The sequence below is a fragment of the Calonectris borealis genome, chromosome 1 (assembly GCF_964195595.1).
Source record: "Calonectris borealis chromosome 1, bCalBor7.hap1.2, whole genome shotgun sequence".
NCBI lineage: Eukaryota > Metazoa > Chordata > Aves > Procellariiformes > Procellariidae > Calonectris > Calonectris borealis.
In genome coordinates this window covers 64,507,036-64,522,950 of record NC_134312.1, presented here as the reverse complement: position 1 = coordinate 64,522,950, position 15,915 = coordinate 64,507,036, and the positions used below count along the sequence as shown (strand labels likewise).

Below are 15,915 nucleotides of genomic sequence, written 5' to 3'. Positions count from 1 at the left end.
AACAGCAAAGATGGCAGATGATGGAAAAAGTGGGGGAATGAAAGAGAATTGAAACTTAAACAGGCAGGCCGCTGCTTCATGGTAGCCTGAATCCATCTAACTGTGGGCTATAGAGAGGAAAGGTGACTTTTTGCACCAGCTCAGGTGGTCTCTGGGTCCTTTGCCAAGCTGTTTCAGCACAGTAGACTGGCAGAAAACTAACCTTGACAAAGAGAACAATTTTCTGCTTGTTTAGCGTACTGAAATGGTTCAGCCAAAGGTTTACATTCTGGAGAAAGAGTAGGGAAGGGACCAGGGGTAAATAGCCAAGGATAATACGATAATTGCACCCACCTTCTAGGTTGGTGTAAGCTGCAAAGCAACCACTACCTAAGGCTCTTGGTGACTTTGTTCTTATAGAGAAACTGCTTGCTTATGTTACAAGGGTAAAGTTTATTGAGCTTCATCCTTCACAATTTATCACTGTATTTAAAAAAAAAAAATTAAATACTTATAAGAAGTAGGGAACATTTGAGGTCTGAATTCCTTTTGTTAAAGAGGAGGCAACTTAAGAGGCAAAGGCTCGACAGACTGAAAGGCTATTTATTCTGCTTTAAGAGTAGAGCTGAATAACAAGCAATTCAATTTGCACTTAGAATTAAACAAAGGAAAAGACATAGATTACTCTATTGCAACTGATGGTTTGCAAATAAATGAGAGATGCAAGAATATTAAGTAAAAACTAAGTGTTAGTAATACTAGGATTTTGTGTGGTCGAAGTCCTCTGGTAAAGAAAGCAAGTCTTTATTGAATGTGTTTGTCTTAGAATTGCAGAGTTAGTCTTCCAGTTATTTTTTCAATAGTTTCTGCTGCTAACTCCTCAAAGATGATACTCTTGATACTTGAGCGTTAACTTGGTCAGATGTTTCCTAGTTTTTTGGAGTAGGGAGGGAGTTGTTGAGTGTTTGGTTTTGGTGGGGTTTTTTTGCTTAACGGGAACAGTGTCACAATAGACACAGCTGAAAACCTGCATTACTGGTTTTGGGGGGTTAAGAATTGGCCTTTACTTCCTAAAAAATGTTATCTGTTAAATGGAAAATAGTTTTAATCTTGAAGACTTTTTAATATTTTACTAACTGCTGTACTTACAGCAGATGCTTGCTGATCACTGGTTATGATCCTAGTCATCAGACAGGATGGTACAAAAAATGTTGTACCTCTTCTTGAGGATTTTCCTTCTTGAACATACTATTATACATCTTCACCAACCATTCTTCTTCAGTCTAGAAAGATATGTTCATAGACTTTTGTGGAAAAAGAGATACCAGATCCTTTTTCTCTTGGCTACAGTAACTTCTGTAGATATTGTTATCCGTAACTTACTATTCTGTGCTTATAAATTTTACCGGACTCATTCTGAACTGTCTAGCTAGCCAACAATGAAAATACACTGTCAAAGTTCATATCTCAGACATTGTAAAGGAGCTGCGATAAAAATGATTCACCAACATTAATAAAAAGTTGGGGAAGATGAACTAGGAAAGGCAGCTTCAATGTTGACATTCATATCACTTGTGTAAACTCTTACGTGAAACCCATTGTGAGCTGGTTTTCAATTCAGTGAAGTTTTTCAGCAGTTAGTATTTTCCATACTTTTTTTAATAAAAAGTTTAACTACACTGTTGAAAGCGTGGTAAGCATGAAGAGCCAGCAGAGAGTAGGAAAAATGCAAAAATTAACACAGTGGATGTGCGAGTTGAGAGAAGCTTCCACTGAGATATGGAGAAGAGGTAGCGCCTGAAGTATAGGAAGGAGGAGAGGACTATCCTTCCCACTGTATGTGCATGTTTCAGCGGATTACTGCAGAAAATGAAAAGCAAGCTTTGTAAGAGACAAGAAGAGGACTAGCACCATTCAAGGTTGACAATGGGGATAAGTATCTCAGGAAAAGATATCAAAATGTGAGGAAGAAGTAACAGTGATTTTCAGCAAAGAAACTGGGAAAATGCAAACTCTGCGTTTTCACATGCGAATGCTGAGGTGGGGTGCTCCATTATTAACCGCATTCATATGTCCTCTTCCCTCTCTTTCACTCTAACGCTTCACTTTCAAGTTAGTTAAGACATTAGTCCAGTTAAGAACAATCTCATACGTGACAGCTTTCTAAAGCATTTTCTGACGAAGTGGATCCTAGCTCAGTGGACCAAACAATTGAATTGATTCTGTAAGAAAGAAGCCTGAAGGGACTGATTAAAATAGTGTTGGATAGGTATTGATGATTTTGTCCTCCTTATAGAACAGTTTCCAAGTCAAATGCTATGCTTTTTTTTTTTTTTTTTTTAATTACCTAGTTGGTTCTGTCAAAGTATTCTTCATCATCACCAAGTATGATAATCCAAATGCAGGACATACTGTGCCTGGGCAATAATGGCTTTTTTTTCTTTACAGAATAGATTTGAACCCTCAGGTGTCTTCTACCAAATGTGAATCATAGAGCTTAGAGTTGGGATGCGCTGCAAGATTTGAGTACTGATGCCAGGTGCAAAAAGTATAAAAGATAGTTTGCTTTGTGCTGTCTCAGGCACTGCGTATTTTGACAAGCAGCAAAGGATGTGAAAATAGCTTTGTGGCTTATAGCCTTGCATTTGTGGAGCCATAGTCTTCCCTGAATAGATTGGATTTAGGCTTCTGCTGTATCTGACTTGCTTCTGGCTTGAAATAGGTCATCATCTTTATTACATTGCAAGGGAGTGCTTATTTGCAAAATTAATGCACAATTATCCACAATAGGCAGATACAAGTTGATATATTCCAGTATATCTGGAAAATTTCCAGTCGTCTGGCTGCCTGTGTCCATGTTAGCCTGCGTCAGCTTCCTTGTGTCAGCAGCACTAGAAGGAGAATCAAATCTAATCTCTTGTGATAGAGAATAACCTTAACCTAATGCTACCAGATAGGACAGAAAAATTTATTTGACGCTTTTTTTGGAAAAATGATAAGGTTATCCAAGCTGTTAAGGATTCATTACTTTTTCGTGGAACTACAATGAAACAGTGTGTGTCAAATAACCATGCTGCTTCCTGTGGAAAGGGATGGACTTGCATATGGACGGTACTAGATGCATTGCAGATTCACTTCAGAATACATTAAGATTTCTAGCAACTGTCTTTTAGGCTGGCATTGGTTTTTGTATTTCTGCAAGATACTTGGCAGTTGTGGTTTTATGGTTTCCTACAAGTGTGGAGTTTCATAAGTGTAGTTTGCTCCTAAGAGTAACAAAAAATAGGTCTGTTCTGACCAGCAGGCTTCTGCAGTTTTCTTTTACTTCTAGAGAAAGTGTGAATAAAGTGTGGATAAAGGGATTACTGTGAGATCTCGAGGAAGGAATGGTATTAGTGTGTACGCATTTAGCTTGAAAAACTTGCTTTTATTCTGTTGTCTAGGAACAAGCTCTTTGGTCCAGAACTGATTGCTAAAAGGATTCTATATTTCATGTTTTTGCTGACTCGGTTGTTAGGTAGTTCTTTCCTGCTGTCCTGGAATGTACGTGGTTAGGGGGAATGAGACACTTACTAAAATCCTAGGCAATTTTTGTATACTTAAGTTTTATTTGGACAGTTGAAAGAAACCTGTACGTCTGCGAGTGCTTCTGAACTCAAGAGATTTAATTCTTGAGAACCTAGTGTTCCAGGTTTTTTCCACAGAGATGATGGGGATATGTCTTGGCTCAAAATCTGTAAGGCTGAGCTGGTGCACATGATGCAAACTTAGCTGGGATGAGTTACCTGAACAAGCAAGTCTGCGAGGAGAAAAGACAGGCTGAAGTTGCTGGCTCTGCTGGCTGTGTAAGTGCAACAGGTATTTTTTGTGAGGCGGAAGCTGCAGGTACTGTGGTGTGCAGAAGCATTGAGTCGCGTGAGGTCACTTGCACAGAGCACCAGTTCTGAATTCCAGCTAGGAAAAGGCTCAAGTTCCTTCAATTGAGTTGGAGCAGTCATAGATCCTGCATAGTAGAATGCAGTATACTTGCACAGGAGTTGATTGTCAAGGAGCTAGCTAGGTAAGGGATACTTTGGACCACAAAAAACTGTGTATAAGCATATTCACTGACATGGGAAGCCAGAAGGTAAGTTTTCTATAAGTAAAAATAAGTAGAAGTTGCCACTTAAAGGGAAATTGTGAAGCTTGGAAATTTGCCATGGCGTATGTGTTCTTGTGCGTGTGAGTAGGAATAGAATATGCTAGTCAATACTAGATTTGTGAAAGTTTTTTCAGCTTGTCAGAAGACTTTTGATGAATATGGCATACAAAATAGGTTTTCCATTTCTGTGAGCAACAAGTAATGATTTGTTGCAATGGTTGACTTTGATAAATTTCCTTCTGCCTTCAGCGTAGTTTTAACTGTGTGAATAGCCTTCCTAAGATGATAGAAATCCATATTAAGTTTGCCTGTAAGATTCACTTGTGGAAAGGCTCTTGGTTTAGTGCACAGATGTATAGTAGGTAATTCAGGGCACCATTTTCAGCTCCTCTAAGCAATGTTTCTTCCACTAGACTTTAACTTCAGCTTCTTCAGGTGAAGACATTTTTGCCATAGCCTGGTAGCTGGCAGTAAGTTTCAAAATTTTTTATTTTCTTCATTAGTCACTCAGTTTTTGCTCTTCTCATAATAGTAACTTAGCAGGAAGATTTCTGTGATTTTTTTGCCAACATCTCGTAAATAATGTGCTTCTGTTGTGCATATTGCTATTGCTCAGTTATATTTGTTATTCGATGTCTTTACTGTAAGAGAAGAGAGAAGCAAGGTTGTGGTTATGGCACAGAGTAGAAAATAACATATGAGCAAGGAAGTTATTCATTATCAATCTTCAAAAGTATTTGGAAACTCACCTGACAGGGGTTCATTCTACTCCGTGCTGGTGAGGCCACACCTGGAGTGCTGTGTCCAGTTCTGGGCTCCCCAGTACAAGAGAGACATGGCCATACTGGAGAGAGTCCAGTGAAGGGCCACAAAGATGATCAAGGGTTGGTGGAAGGAAGATGGAGCCAGGCTCTTTTCAGTGGTGCACACTGACCGGGCCAGAGGCAATGGGCACAAACTGAGACACAGGAGGTTCCTTCTGAACATCAGGAAGCACTTTTTTAATGTGAGAGTGACTGAGCACTGGCACGCGTTGCCCAGGGAGGCTGTGGAGTCTCCATCCTTGGAGATACTAAAAACCATCTGGACATGGTCCTGGGCAACCTGATTGAGCAGGGGGTTGGACCAGATGAACTCCAGAGGTCCCTTCCAACCTCAGTCCTTCTGCGATTCTGGGTTACTTTGTCAGTGAAGCATCTTCCCTCCTCACCTCGCCCATTGCCAGGCATTTAAGTACAGTAAATTGTTGATACTGGTTGTGGTACAGTACGTGTTGAGGAAAACCTTTTGGTGGGTAGAATTGCCAGAATGACCAAATAATAGCAGTTGTATTAAGTACTAATGAAACCTGTTTCTGAAGGTAATCCTGAGATGATTCCTTAGTTTGCCAAGAATTTTCTGTATACACACACAGGTTAACAGCATGTTACCAGTTACACAGTAACTAAACATCCTAAACTCTTATATTGAACAGGTTAATTGAAATAGTGTTGATTCAAGCTTGTTCTTTTCACCAGCCATACAACTAGCTCTTGTCTTCTTGGGAAAAACTAGCAAAATATAGAAATCCTTCTCTTCGCTGGTTGGCAGTCCTAGCTTCAACATAAGTTGATTGCAAGTTGAGAGCAAGCTGACTTCCACAGTTGCCTCAAGGGAATTTACATACAGAGTACTTGAATAGCACACTGTTTGGTGTCCCCTCGCTCCCCTCACTCTATTTTTGCTTGACTATAGCTTCTTGATGATGTCTTTGTTCTGGTATCTGTTCTAAAACTTGGGCTAGAAGTGAATCAATTATTAGTTTACTTTAGGAAATTACTGGCAAGTAACTGATGTCTAGAATTAGAAAGGGTAAATAAAGTGGTGTGCAAAATGTGAGTTCTGTATTTTAAAGTTTGTTTCTTTGTGAACATCACAAGTTATACAGTAAAACTTGTTTTGATCCAACTTGGATTGGATCCTATTATTGGTGCCTACTTTAGAATGTGAAGTTATTTGCATCTTCTTTTTAGAGAGGTAGGTTGTCACAATTTGTAAATCCAGACCTGGTCTTGAGGCTGTATATATTATAATCTGTGAAATAGATAGGAGTTGAACTGAAAAAGGTAACAGGAATCTTTAAAATTCTTTTGGAAGAAGCACTGTGTGTATTAATTTCTTCCATCCTGGGTCTAATAACTGTGATGTCGTAATTTTTTTTCCTGATAAATAGTTTGAATAACAGTACCTATGAAGAAGAGATTCTCCTTTTCCTCCTTCTTCCCCTGCTAGAGATTTCTGACTTTGGTTGGACTAAAGTAGCTTCTCCAATCAGTGTAGCATTATTGCTTTAAATGTTTGGGCTTGTGCTTCACAAAGGTATTAATTAGGATTCATAGTACTGCTCACCTACAATGGTCTCAAAGTCCTAAAATTGACTCTTTCAAGATGTTTTGAAGAATGAGTAACAACCTGAGTTGTTTCATAGTACAGTGCCCTAAGTTTTCTCTGTGTGCTAGAGGTAGATGTCTTTTTCAGATCATGTCCAAGGTCTTGGACTACTTGCAGGGTAGACAGAGTATAGAAGTCAGGGTATAGAAGGTGCTCTTTAAGATCAAGACATCCTATTCCCACGCAAATAGAACACTAAGTCTAGGTTTTATGAATATTGTTTATACAGATTACTTAAGGTTTGATAGAAGAACTCCTTCACTAAACTTTGTAGTACTGCAGAAATTGGATTGCAAAGTCTTGCGAGGAAAATACTTAATATGGTTTTGATAAACATGAAAGATAAACTGTTCTTAAAAGTTGTTTATTCAATGGTTCCTAAATTTTAAAACCAAATTTAATTTTTCTCTGTTTATCTCAGAAACAAGCTGTGTCTTACTGACAGTGGATGAACGGGATAGCTTTGTTCACTATTTTACTGATAATTAAAATACTTTTATTATGGACTTCTGTTATTAAATATCAAGAAAATGTAATTTGTTTTAGGACAGATTCTCTAGGCTCCTTTTAATTATAAAAATTTTTAATTTTCTGTTTTAGGTGTGGAATATCAAACAGATGATTAAATTAACACAAGAACATATAGAGGCACTGCTAGACAAATTTGGAGGAGAGCATAACCCACCATCGATATACTTAGAGGTAAGTCTACATTCAAATGAATGTGGTTAGATTACTGGTGTGTTATCTTAATCTTATATGAAGCATCTTATGTTAAAGCTGAGAATACCTGTAGTAAAAGAGAATATTCTCCTTGTGTATTGGAAACTTAACTCTTTCCCTGGAGATAGAAAGGAACTGTGTAGGATTCCTGATACACATCAGTAGGGGAAGATCAGTTGCATGGTCTAATAGTTGTGTTGGTGCAATTGAAATGTAAAGCATTCTTTTTAGGTGTGGGGTGAGGGGAAGATTGTGTGTGTATAATAGAAAAAGGCATGCTCTGTTTTTAAGAGAAAATATATACACATACACATGAAAACATCTCTTATAAAACTAACATTGCCTTTAAAGCAGTTGACTTCACTTTTTTCTCTTTGAAAAATAATCATGTAGAATCCAGAAAATGGTATTAGTAGAAGGGGACTTCTTAAAGAAATACACAAAATTGTAGGATGGAGTAATATTTTTTAAGCTGTGTTTAATTTGTAAACTAACTACAAATTAAATTTCTGTATTCTTTCATCACTCCAGATTCATAAAGTTGCATTGACGTAGGACCATTAAGAGCATAAAAAAGGACTGCATGCATAAGTGACATCTGTTAGGAATTGAGTGGGTATCACTTGTTCCAAACCCTGCCCTTTTCTTGGTTCTCTCAAGTATTGAAATAACTGGAGGTCAACAGATTTCTTTTGTAGTCTTTTTAATTGTAATTGCTGCCTAAAGGCACTGGATAATTAAAAATAAAGATCTCATTATTTGAGGTACTTCTAACTTTTATCTTAATATGTCAGAGCAGGGCACTAGCTTGATAATACAAATGTTGACATAATGTCCTTAACAGTTAAGGTCAGATGAGGCCCTCTGTAGTTGCTTTACTTATTGCTAATGTGAAATGGGAGTATTGAATGAGTCTCCTAATCACTATTTTAACTACTCGATGATATATAAACACACTTCTGTTTTCACATGAACCGGTTCATTCCATGTGTCTGGATTTAATATTGCCACATGTACGTTCCTTTCATTAGATTGTGTATCAAATTGCAATAATAATAAGCTTAATCTGTTCTAAGTCTGGATTTCAGGTAGTGAAATCTTTAGTTTATTATAGCCATTTGTCACTAGCTTGTATCTAAATTAAAACTGAGACCCCTGCGCTGGAAGCTTTTAGATTATTCTGTAGTTCACTAGTAAGGAAGAGGGCATTTACAGTCATAAATGTGTACTGGGAAATGATTACGATAGTGTAAAGAGTATGGTAAGTCTGAAATGGTTGGTGACTACAAACCATGAAGCTTAAAGTAGATTTGTAAGTTTGATGGTTCCATGTGCTGCTGAGATGAAACTGCACCTCTGGCTCATCAACGTGGCAGGGAAGCTCTACAAGACGGAGCAGGGTGTTCCTCTGCTGCAGTGAGTTCTGCTGGATGATGAAGCCGGTCTTGTGACAAGTAGTGTTGGTACTGACTAGGGAGCAGTAAACCATTGGGAGGAAGATGGGAGTGACTGGGATTCTGCTTTTTCAGTTGAATTATCCCATGAGACAGCCAGTCCTGTGAAAAGAGCCCACCATCATTGAAATGAAAAGCCTTGATTTTCCCAGCTCTGTGCTATGTGGTTCCTCCGCTACCTTTTTCAGGTACTTGCGGTACCAGTAGTGGCTAAGCCACTTCTAGTCACTAACCTGGAAGGAAAATATTCTGGTTTTATTGGATTAGTTTGCCATCCAGTTAGTAGATTGAACTTGGTCATGATGAAGTCCAGTGAGCCCCAAAGCTGTGGTTAAGGTTAGGGAAGGGAAGAGCTTGCAGCTGTGAGCCAAGAACCTAGAAAATGGGGTGAGAGAGAGAGGAGCTTTCTCTTTGGATGGCTGTTAGCTTAGATTAGGTCATCCTCAGATGGATTGATTGAAGTGAATAGGATTAAATGCTGCAAACCTGTCATTTGTTTAGTGTGTAGATTTCCTGTGGTAGAACTGAAGTGTGAGGGAAAGAAAAAGAAGAAATGGATTACAGAGTACCTGATACAGTCAGAAGCAAGATTACTGTCTACCCTTGACTGTTCATTTCAACCCAGCAGCAGTTTTCTGGTGCATCCTTTCTGTGCATTTCCCACCTTTTTGGCTCAGTCAGGAACAGGGGTTGCTTTCTGTTGTCAGAATTTACTTTGCAGCAATTTACCTGAATCTAATCTGTCACTGCTAGAGCTAATGTTTTGACTTTCTGCATTCCTCTACCTGTCAGAAAAAGGGCCAGAACAACCCTGGTTGCAGCATTAAAGGACAAAGCTCTATGTAAATAGTTCTGAATATAGCGCAATGAAGTGTGGAAGAACACATTTGCTTCTAGGAAATGCGGAACTAAGAAAATACAGTAGTTTTGATATGAATAAAAACGGGAGAGTATGTAGAATACATGTGGGTAGCTTAAGTGGTTCAATAGGTAACATGGCTGTCTGACATCCATTAGAAATAGCAAACTACCTATGTACAAAGCCGCTGTGCGATATTGGGCCTCTTGCTCAGTTCCGTACCAGGGCATCATCACTGACTTCTATGCACGACCCCTCTTTCCCCCCAAGTTTTCACTTCTAGGCTGTGTCTAGGTCTTGACACTATGCTCTGTGTACTATCTCCAAAGTGCTTGAACAGGAAGGTAATGTAACTTACACTCTGTCCATCCTCTTCTGACTTTTATATTTTGATTGTTTTGCTGAAGTCTCATTTCTGGCTGTAAAGTGCAATATTGCCCTGCTTTTACCCAGAATCTGTATGGATAATTTTGCTAGTCTGTTACTTGGACAGCATCACCCTTGCCTTTGTTTCCTTCCGCTGCTCTGATCTCTTTGCATCTTCCATAAAATTTAAGCAACTCTTAAGGACTTCTGTAGATTGTGCCAATTGATCATCTCTTGAGTGCTATCAGCAAGCATGTTGTCTGCTTCTCTTAGCAAAAGTTGGAATTAGCCAAAGCTAATTGCTAGATAAGTACCTGCAAATGAACACTTCCTTTCACCCATATTGCCTTTCACTGTTGTAAACATCTAGTTTGTTATTGTAATGCTTTCAGCAAAACCATGGCTTTTTGTATACCTATGAAAAGCTTGACAGCTATCCATCCCTCTTCTGGTGTGTACAGTTTCAGTACAATAGGATTTGTTCAGTTCTTTTGTACTCCTGTCTGGCTTTATATCCTTCCTTTCTTACGCATCTCACTAGCTGCTCACATTCACAGAACTTAGAGCACTCCTTGCACTGGCTCCTGACCTATGCTGGAGCTGCCTCTGTAGACCTGTCAAGTAAAGTTGTGGTTGAACGCGGTGACAAAACTGCATTTCAATTAAGAGTGGAAAGGAAGGGGTTGGGGGAGCGGAAGCGCGTGGAGGAAAGCTGAAGAATTGAACAAGAAAATTAATTCTGAAAATTGAGCATTCAAAGGATGTAGTAAAATTGTTTGTGCATTGAATATAAAACATAGACCTCATTTAAAAATAAAAAGAAATTTATGCCTTAGTTACAGTTGCTCAAGAAAATAGAAGCTGATAAGCTTTTGTTTTTGTGCTCACCTAAGAGTAAGAAGACAAAACATATTTTTTTTTGTGGCAGACTTTTTTTTTAATTCTTGTGGGGGTTCAATGCATTTTACATCAGAAGAACTTTAAAACTGACAGCTATTGTTGCAGCCATCATTTCAGGATTCATCAATTGACTATGAAAGAGGAATGGATTTCTTGACATATCAAAAGTGATTGACATGTGCTATGTTGAATTCAGCATACATTTAATTATTCCTGCAAGAGGGGGTACTCGGATTCAGGGCTGTCTCCCTGCCTTGATCCATCACTCCTCAGTGACAGTCTTGAAGAGGTGGCTGTAGAGCCTGCAAGCCTGGGCAGGCTACTTTGTGTGCAGCTGCCTAGGAGCGGAAAAGGTAGCATGAAGCTGGAGGGCAGCAGGTAGCTTGTCTCTCTCCCCTCAGGGCAGGAAAGTAGGGGCTGAGGAAAGAGACCAAAGCTGCAGAGAGATTTCTGAGTCTGTGTATAAGGTACAGGGGTAGGAAACAAAATGAACAGAAGAAAGAAAAGAACATTTGTCATTAACCACACAATTTTCTTCTAATTGTTGTAATTAGTAATAGCTTCGGGAATCTTATCAATGTTCTCTAATATGATTACAAGAAAAACTTTTCTGTTCTGGTTGGAAGAAATAATAAATGTAGTAAGCAGTGGCTGTATTAAAATCTAAAAACGGCTTATAGCTAAAATTCTTTCTTAAGTAATCTTAGTTCTTAACTTCTTCCATCCCCTGTGTGTGAGCATGTATCCCACCTCTAACAGACTCCTGGAAATCACTGTCAAATATTTGAAGTAACTGCTTGACTTGGTAGAGATAGAAATATTACTAATAGCATTTTTCTTTTCTTCTGGAAGAGAGGCTGCAGGAGCTCCTCAGTAGGTTTTACCGCACTTTTTGGAAGCACTCTGTATCACAGCAGCTGAAAACATCAGTGATTTTTGTCTTCCCACATAATTTCTTAGTGCGTTATATCTGTCCTTGAAGTGCTGTTTCCCAAAATACACAGTTTGTGATTCACTGTGGAAAAACCCTTTTCTTAAGGGTTTGTCTAAGCATTGTAAATATTGGAGAGCTTTACTGCAAAGAAGTCTAATATTATGATACTGGGAAAAGCTGGGATTCAGTTAGCAAAAATCATTAAAATACACAGTTGCGTATTCTTCTATAATGGCCATAAATTTTTTTTTTTTCTCTCTACCAACAAGTGCTGATGAAAAGGATAACCTAAGTTAGGGAAAGAAGAATAAAGATCTGTGCATTTCAACTTTGCATTGGCAACAAATGCTGTTTACAAACGGAAATGGGTTGTACAGATCCAGACTGACCAAAAGCAGTCAGCTCAAACTTAGAAAGGAGAGGTCGTGCTTAGATGACTTAATCAGATTTGTTAGCCTTTGTAGACCCTTAGTGACTGTTCAGGGAGGCCTTACCAATTCAAACTTCCAAAATGCATTGTGTGTCCTTCTTTCCTAGTAGTTATGTGTACAGTATTACCTACGAACACTTCATCTGTGAGAACTTAATTGAACAGTTTTAGCCCATTCGCATGTAAATAGTTGTTCGTGTGGTGTGAAGTTGCATCCTGGACCTGTAGGTTGCTTCAGTTCACTGTACAAGAGTAAGCTGCCTGCTTTTTTTTGTTCGGATGCCACACAAAATAAAACAGTATACAAGTGCATAGATAGAATAATAGTGGTATCAAAATAAGTTTTAAAACTCAGTCAGCTTTCTAGTATTGTCCTGAAGAAATCATCCTCTTTCCTACTCCTACTCTTGGAAGCAATTTAAAATGAGAATCATGGAGGCAGAGGTATGTTTGTCCCCAGCTACTGTGATTTTTTTTTTTTTTTTTTTTTTTTAATCCTAGCTTTCTCTTTTCCTGGACTATTAGAGGTATTTTATTCAGAGGCCTTTCTGTTGCCATTTTTGAGAGTTTGGCTGTTGAATTTCAGGAGAGTATTTCATTCTTTATTCTTGTATATCTGAAGAATCCACGTGGGAGGGCAAATTAATTAAAGAAGATTACCTCTTTGCTGATCTAAAATATTCTTATTGTAACAGCAGGCAGATACAGTCTGAAATGGATCTTAGTGCTGAATCTCAGGTTGTTTCAGACTGTTTGTGGGATTCCAGGAAAATGCTAACTCTGGGTACAGGCACTGGGAAATGTGGCGGTTCTCTGGGGAAATTCAGATTAATTTTTACCAGGCTCCTAACAGATGCTGATCAAATATGTTGGACCAAAACTGGAGTGTCTAAAGTTAGACTAAGTACAGATTTAGGAGTCTTACTAGATGAAGAAATCCTGACGTACGTTACTGTCTATCTTCAGCTCCCATTTAACTTAGTGGGATTTGCATTTGATCAACAGCCTAAAAGGTCAGACATCTTTTAAATAGAAACACAATCTCAGTTTCAAGGACCAGGAAACTGTAGTTTAGGCTTTTAAGAGTCTTGCAATGTGTGGATATTATCTAAAATTGATTGAGGAAGGGCGAGAGCATGGTAAAACCAGTTGGTCTGCTTGAGTTTAGGCTGGGTTTCTAACCAGATGTGGTAGGGGGCAGGGAGAAGGAGAAACCATATTTTGCTACTTGGTTTTGTCCCAGATTAATTTTTTTTAAAAAAGTATTTAACTTGTTGCTTTTTGTTTCCTTAGATGTTACTAGTAGAATGTAATTGTCTGGTTACGGCCCAAAAAAGCAAATTTCAAATATAGTATAAATAATATGTAATACAAAAATACGCGTATTTTTGAGAAAATCCCATGTCATCATCTTGTCAACAGAATTCTTTTAGCACATGCAAATGTGTGTCTTAACACCATACAAATTCTGTTGACTTCTGAGGTCAGTTTTTATATTGTCAATAGGTTGTAACATTTAAGAAGTAACTTTAACTCTGCTGCTTACTCAGGAGCATATTATAGCATCTATATACATTGTATATAAACATGCCAACTTCTAATGCTTTAGTTGGACTTGGCAGCATACCAGGACTTCAAACATTTTACTTAGTTGAAGCCTCAGGAGTATTCTCACATGTATGAGACTATGCTATATGGTACGCATATATACTGATATGCAATATAATTAAAATTAACTTTTTGTTCTATTTTAGGTAGCCATAGAATTATGTGTAGATTGATAAGATGTGCCAATTTGAATCTAATGTTCATCTTTTCAAATATATATTTTCCTTTAACTTTGTGAAATACTGTAAATTCACACAAAATTGGGAGCACAAAATTTGTTTGCGATACAGCAAACAAATACATTTGTTGAGGATAACATATGTTGTTAAAGACAGTCTATTTTTCGCAACTAATAAACAAGCTGGAGGAGTTGAGGAACAGAAGCCTCGTGGCAAGAAGCAGCACAACACCGAAGACGAATGCAGCATCTTGCACCTGGGACGAGGCGGCTGCCCGTGGGTGCGGGCGGGCGGCTGGCTGGGTAGCGGCTCTGCAGGAAAGGTGCCGGGCAGTGCTGGTGAGCACCAAGCTGAGCTGTCGCTAACCCATCCTCGCGGTAACAGCAGCAAACTGCAGACTGGGCTGCGTTAGCAAGCGCGTAGCCAGCATGAAGAGGGACCCATCTACTCGCTACGTGTGTGACTGTATTGGGATGGTGTTTAGCGTGGAGAAGAGAAGGCTAAGGAGGAATCTGCAGGCTCTTGCAACCTAAAGAGAGGGCCAGACTCTTTTCAGACATGCACAGCAAAAGGGGAAGAGGCAGTGTCACAGATAACATCAAGTGAATTTTATAAGAGAAAATTCTTTATCATGAGAGTGGGTTTTGAGCCCTGGAACTGGTTGCCCACAGGTTGTGGAGTCTCCATCCTTCAAGACTTTCATAACTTGCTTGGCAAGGCCCTGAGCAACCTGATTGAACTTAAAATTAGCTCTATGTTAAACAAGTGTTTGGACTAGATGACTTCCAGGGATACCTTCCAACCTTTTTTTTTTTCCTTTCTTTTTTTTTCCTCCTGTGATTCTATATCAAGCTGAAAGCAAGATTTAAGTTTTCTTGTAGACCATTACTCACTTCTTAATGGGAATATGTAAACTGAATGGATTTCGTTCTAGATTTGATAAACTTCTCCTTATGAAATGCCTTTAAAATCCTTAATTTAATGAATTGCTTGAATGTCCAGCTTAATCTTCTTCATGCTGTAGATGCTGTACAAACTTAATTTTAAATTTTTTTGTTTGTTTTTGAAAAACAATGTAGAAATCAACCTTATAGTTGGCTCGGAGGGCCTTGGCTGACTTGAACTTTTATGTAGCTGTTGATGCCTGTCTGCTAATATGGCCATGCTGCTGCAGGTCTCTGTTGTAGATAGGCCAACTCTGCAGCATAATCTTTCTTTTAGCTAGAAATACTTGCCATAGGTAAGCTTTGCTGTTGTAATAGTCTTTCAATTTAACTTCATAGGATAATTCTATGTTTTGACTTGGTGCTGTTGGCTGTGTAAAGTCTATGGGTGCTAGTCATCAGCTGAAACCAATGTCTCACCAAGTGCTTAATCTTTGTGAAAATGAGATTTTTTTGGAGCTGTTCTGTTTCTGGTGCATGTACTGTTGCTCCTTCTGTATAAAAATAATTTATTTTTTTAAAAGAGAAAGATGTATTTAAAGTCTACTGATGCATTCTAGTTCCATCATCTTTTATTACAGGATCTTCTGCTATGACATTGAGTAACAGTATAATACTTGAGAGCTTTTGTCTCCATAAAAAATAGAGAGCTTTTCATGCAGAATTTAATGGTATAAAACCCAAAACCAGCAGCAGCTCCCAGCTTTCCATGCTCATTGTTTATTCTCTTAAGATAAATCATTTGACTTTGAGTTTGCATTAGTGACAGATTAAGCTGCCAGTGTAAGCATTGTAGGATTGAGTATTTTGAAAGATGTGTGTAATTTTGTGAGGGAACTAAACCCACAAGAATCCGGAAGCAATGTAATGTTGCATGCGTTCAAATAATATTTTGCAATGTTCATGAGAAAAGGAAGTAGGTATTTAGAAAAGTATTGCTGAAATGGTAACAGTTTATGATTCTTAAT

General features: G+C 38.4%; 1 protein-coding gene across 3 annotated transcripts in view; it reads left to right on the top strand.

Moving 5' to 3' along the window:
- BRAF (B-Raf proto-oncogene, serine/threonine kinase) overlaps positions 1 to 15,915 on the top strand; it is an 84,472-nt gene that overhangs the window by 9,588 nt on the left and 58,969 nt on the right. For all 3 annotated transcript variants that reach the window (XR_012674819.1, XM_075158064.1, XM_075158077.1), the window contains exon 2: positions 7,151 to 7,252. Coding sequence is in view for 2 of the 3 variants with exons in the window: in XM_075158064.1 (XP_075014165.1) it covers positions 7,151 to 7,252 (102 nt within the window). In the remaining variant the exon portion in view is untranslated. The remainder of the gene's footprint in view (positions 1 to 7,150; positions 7,253 to 15,915) is intronic.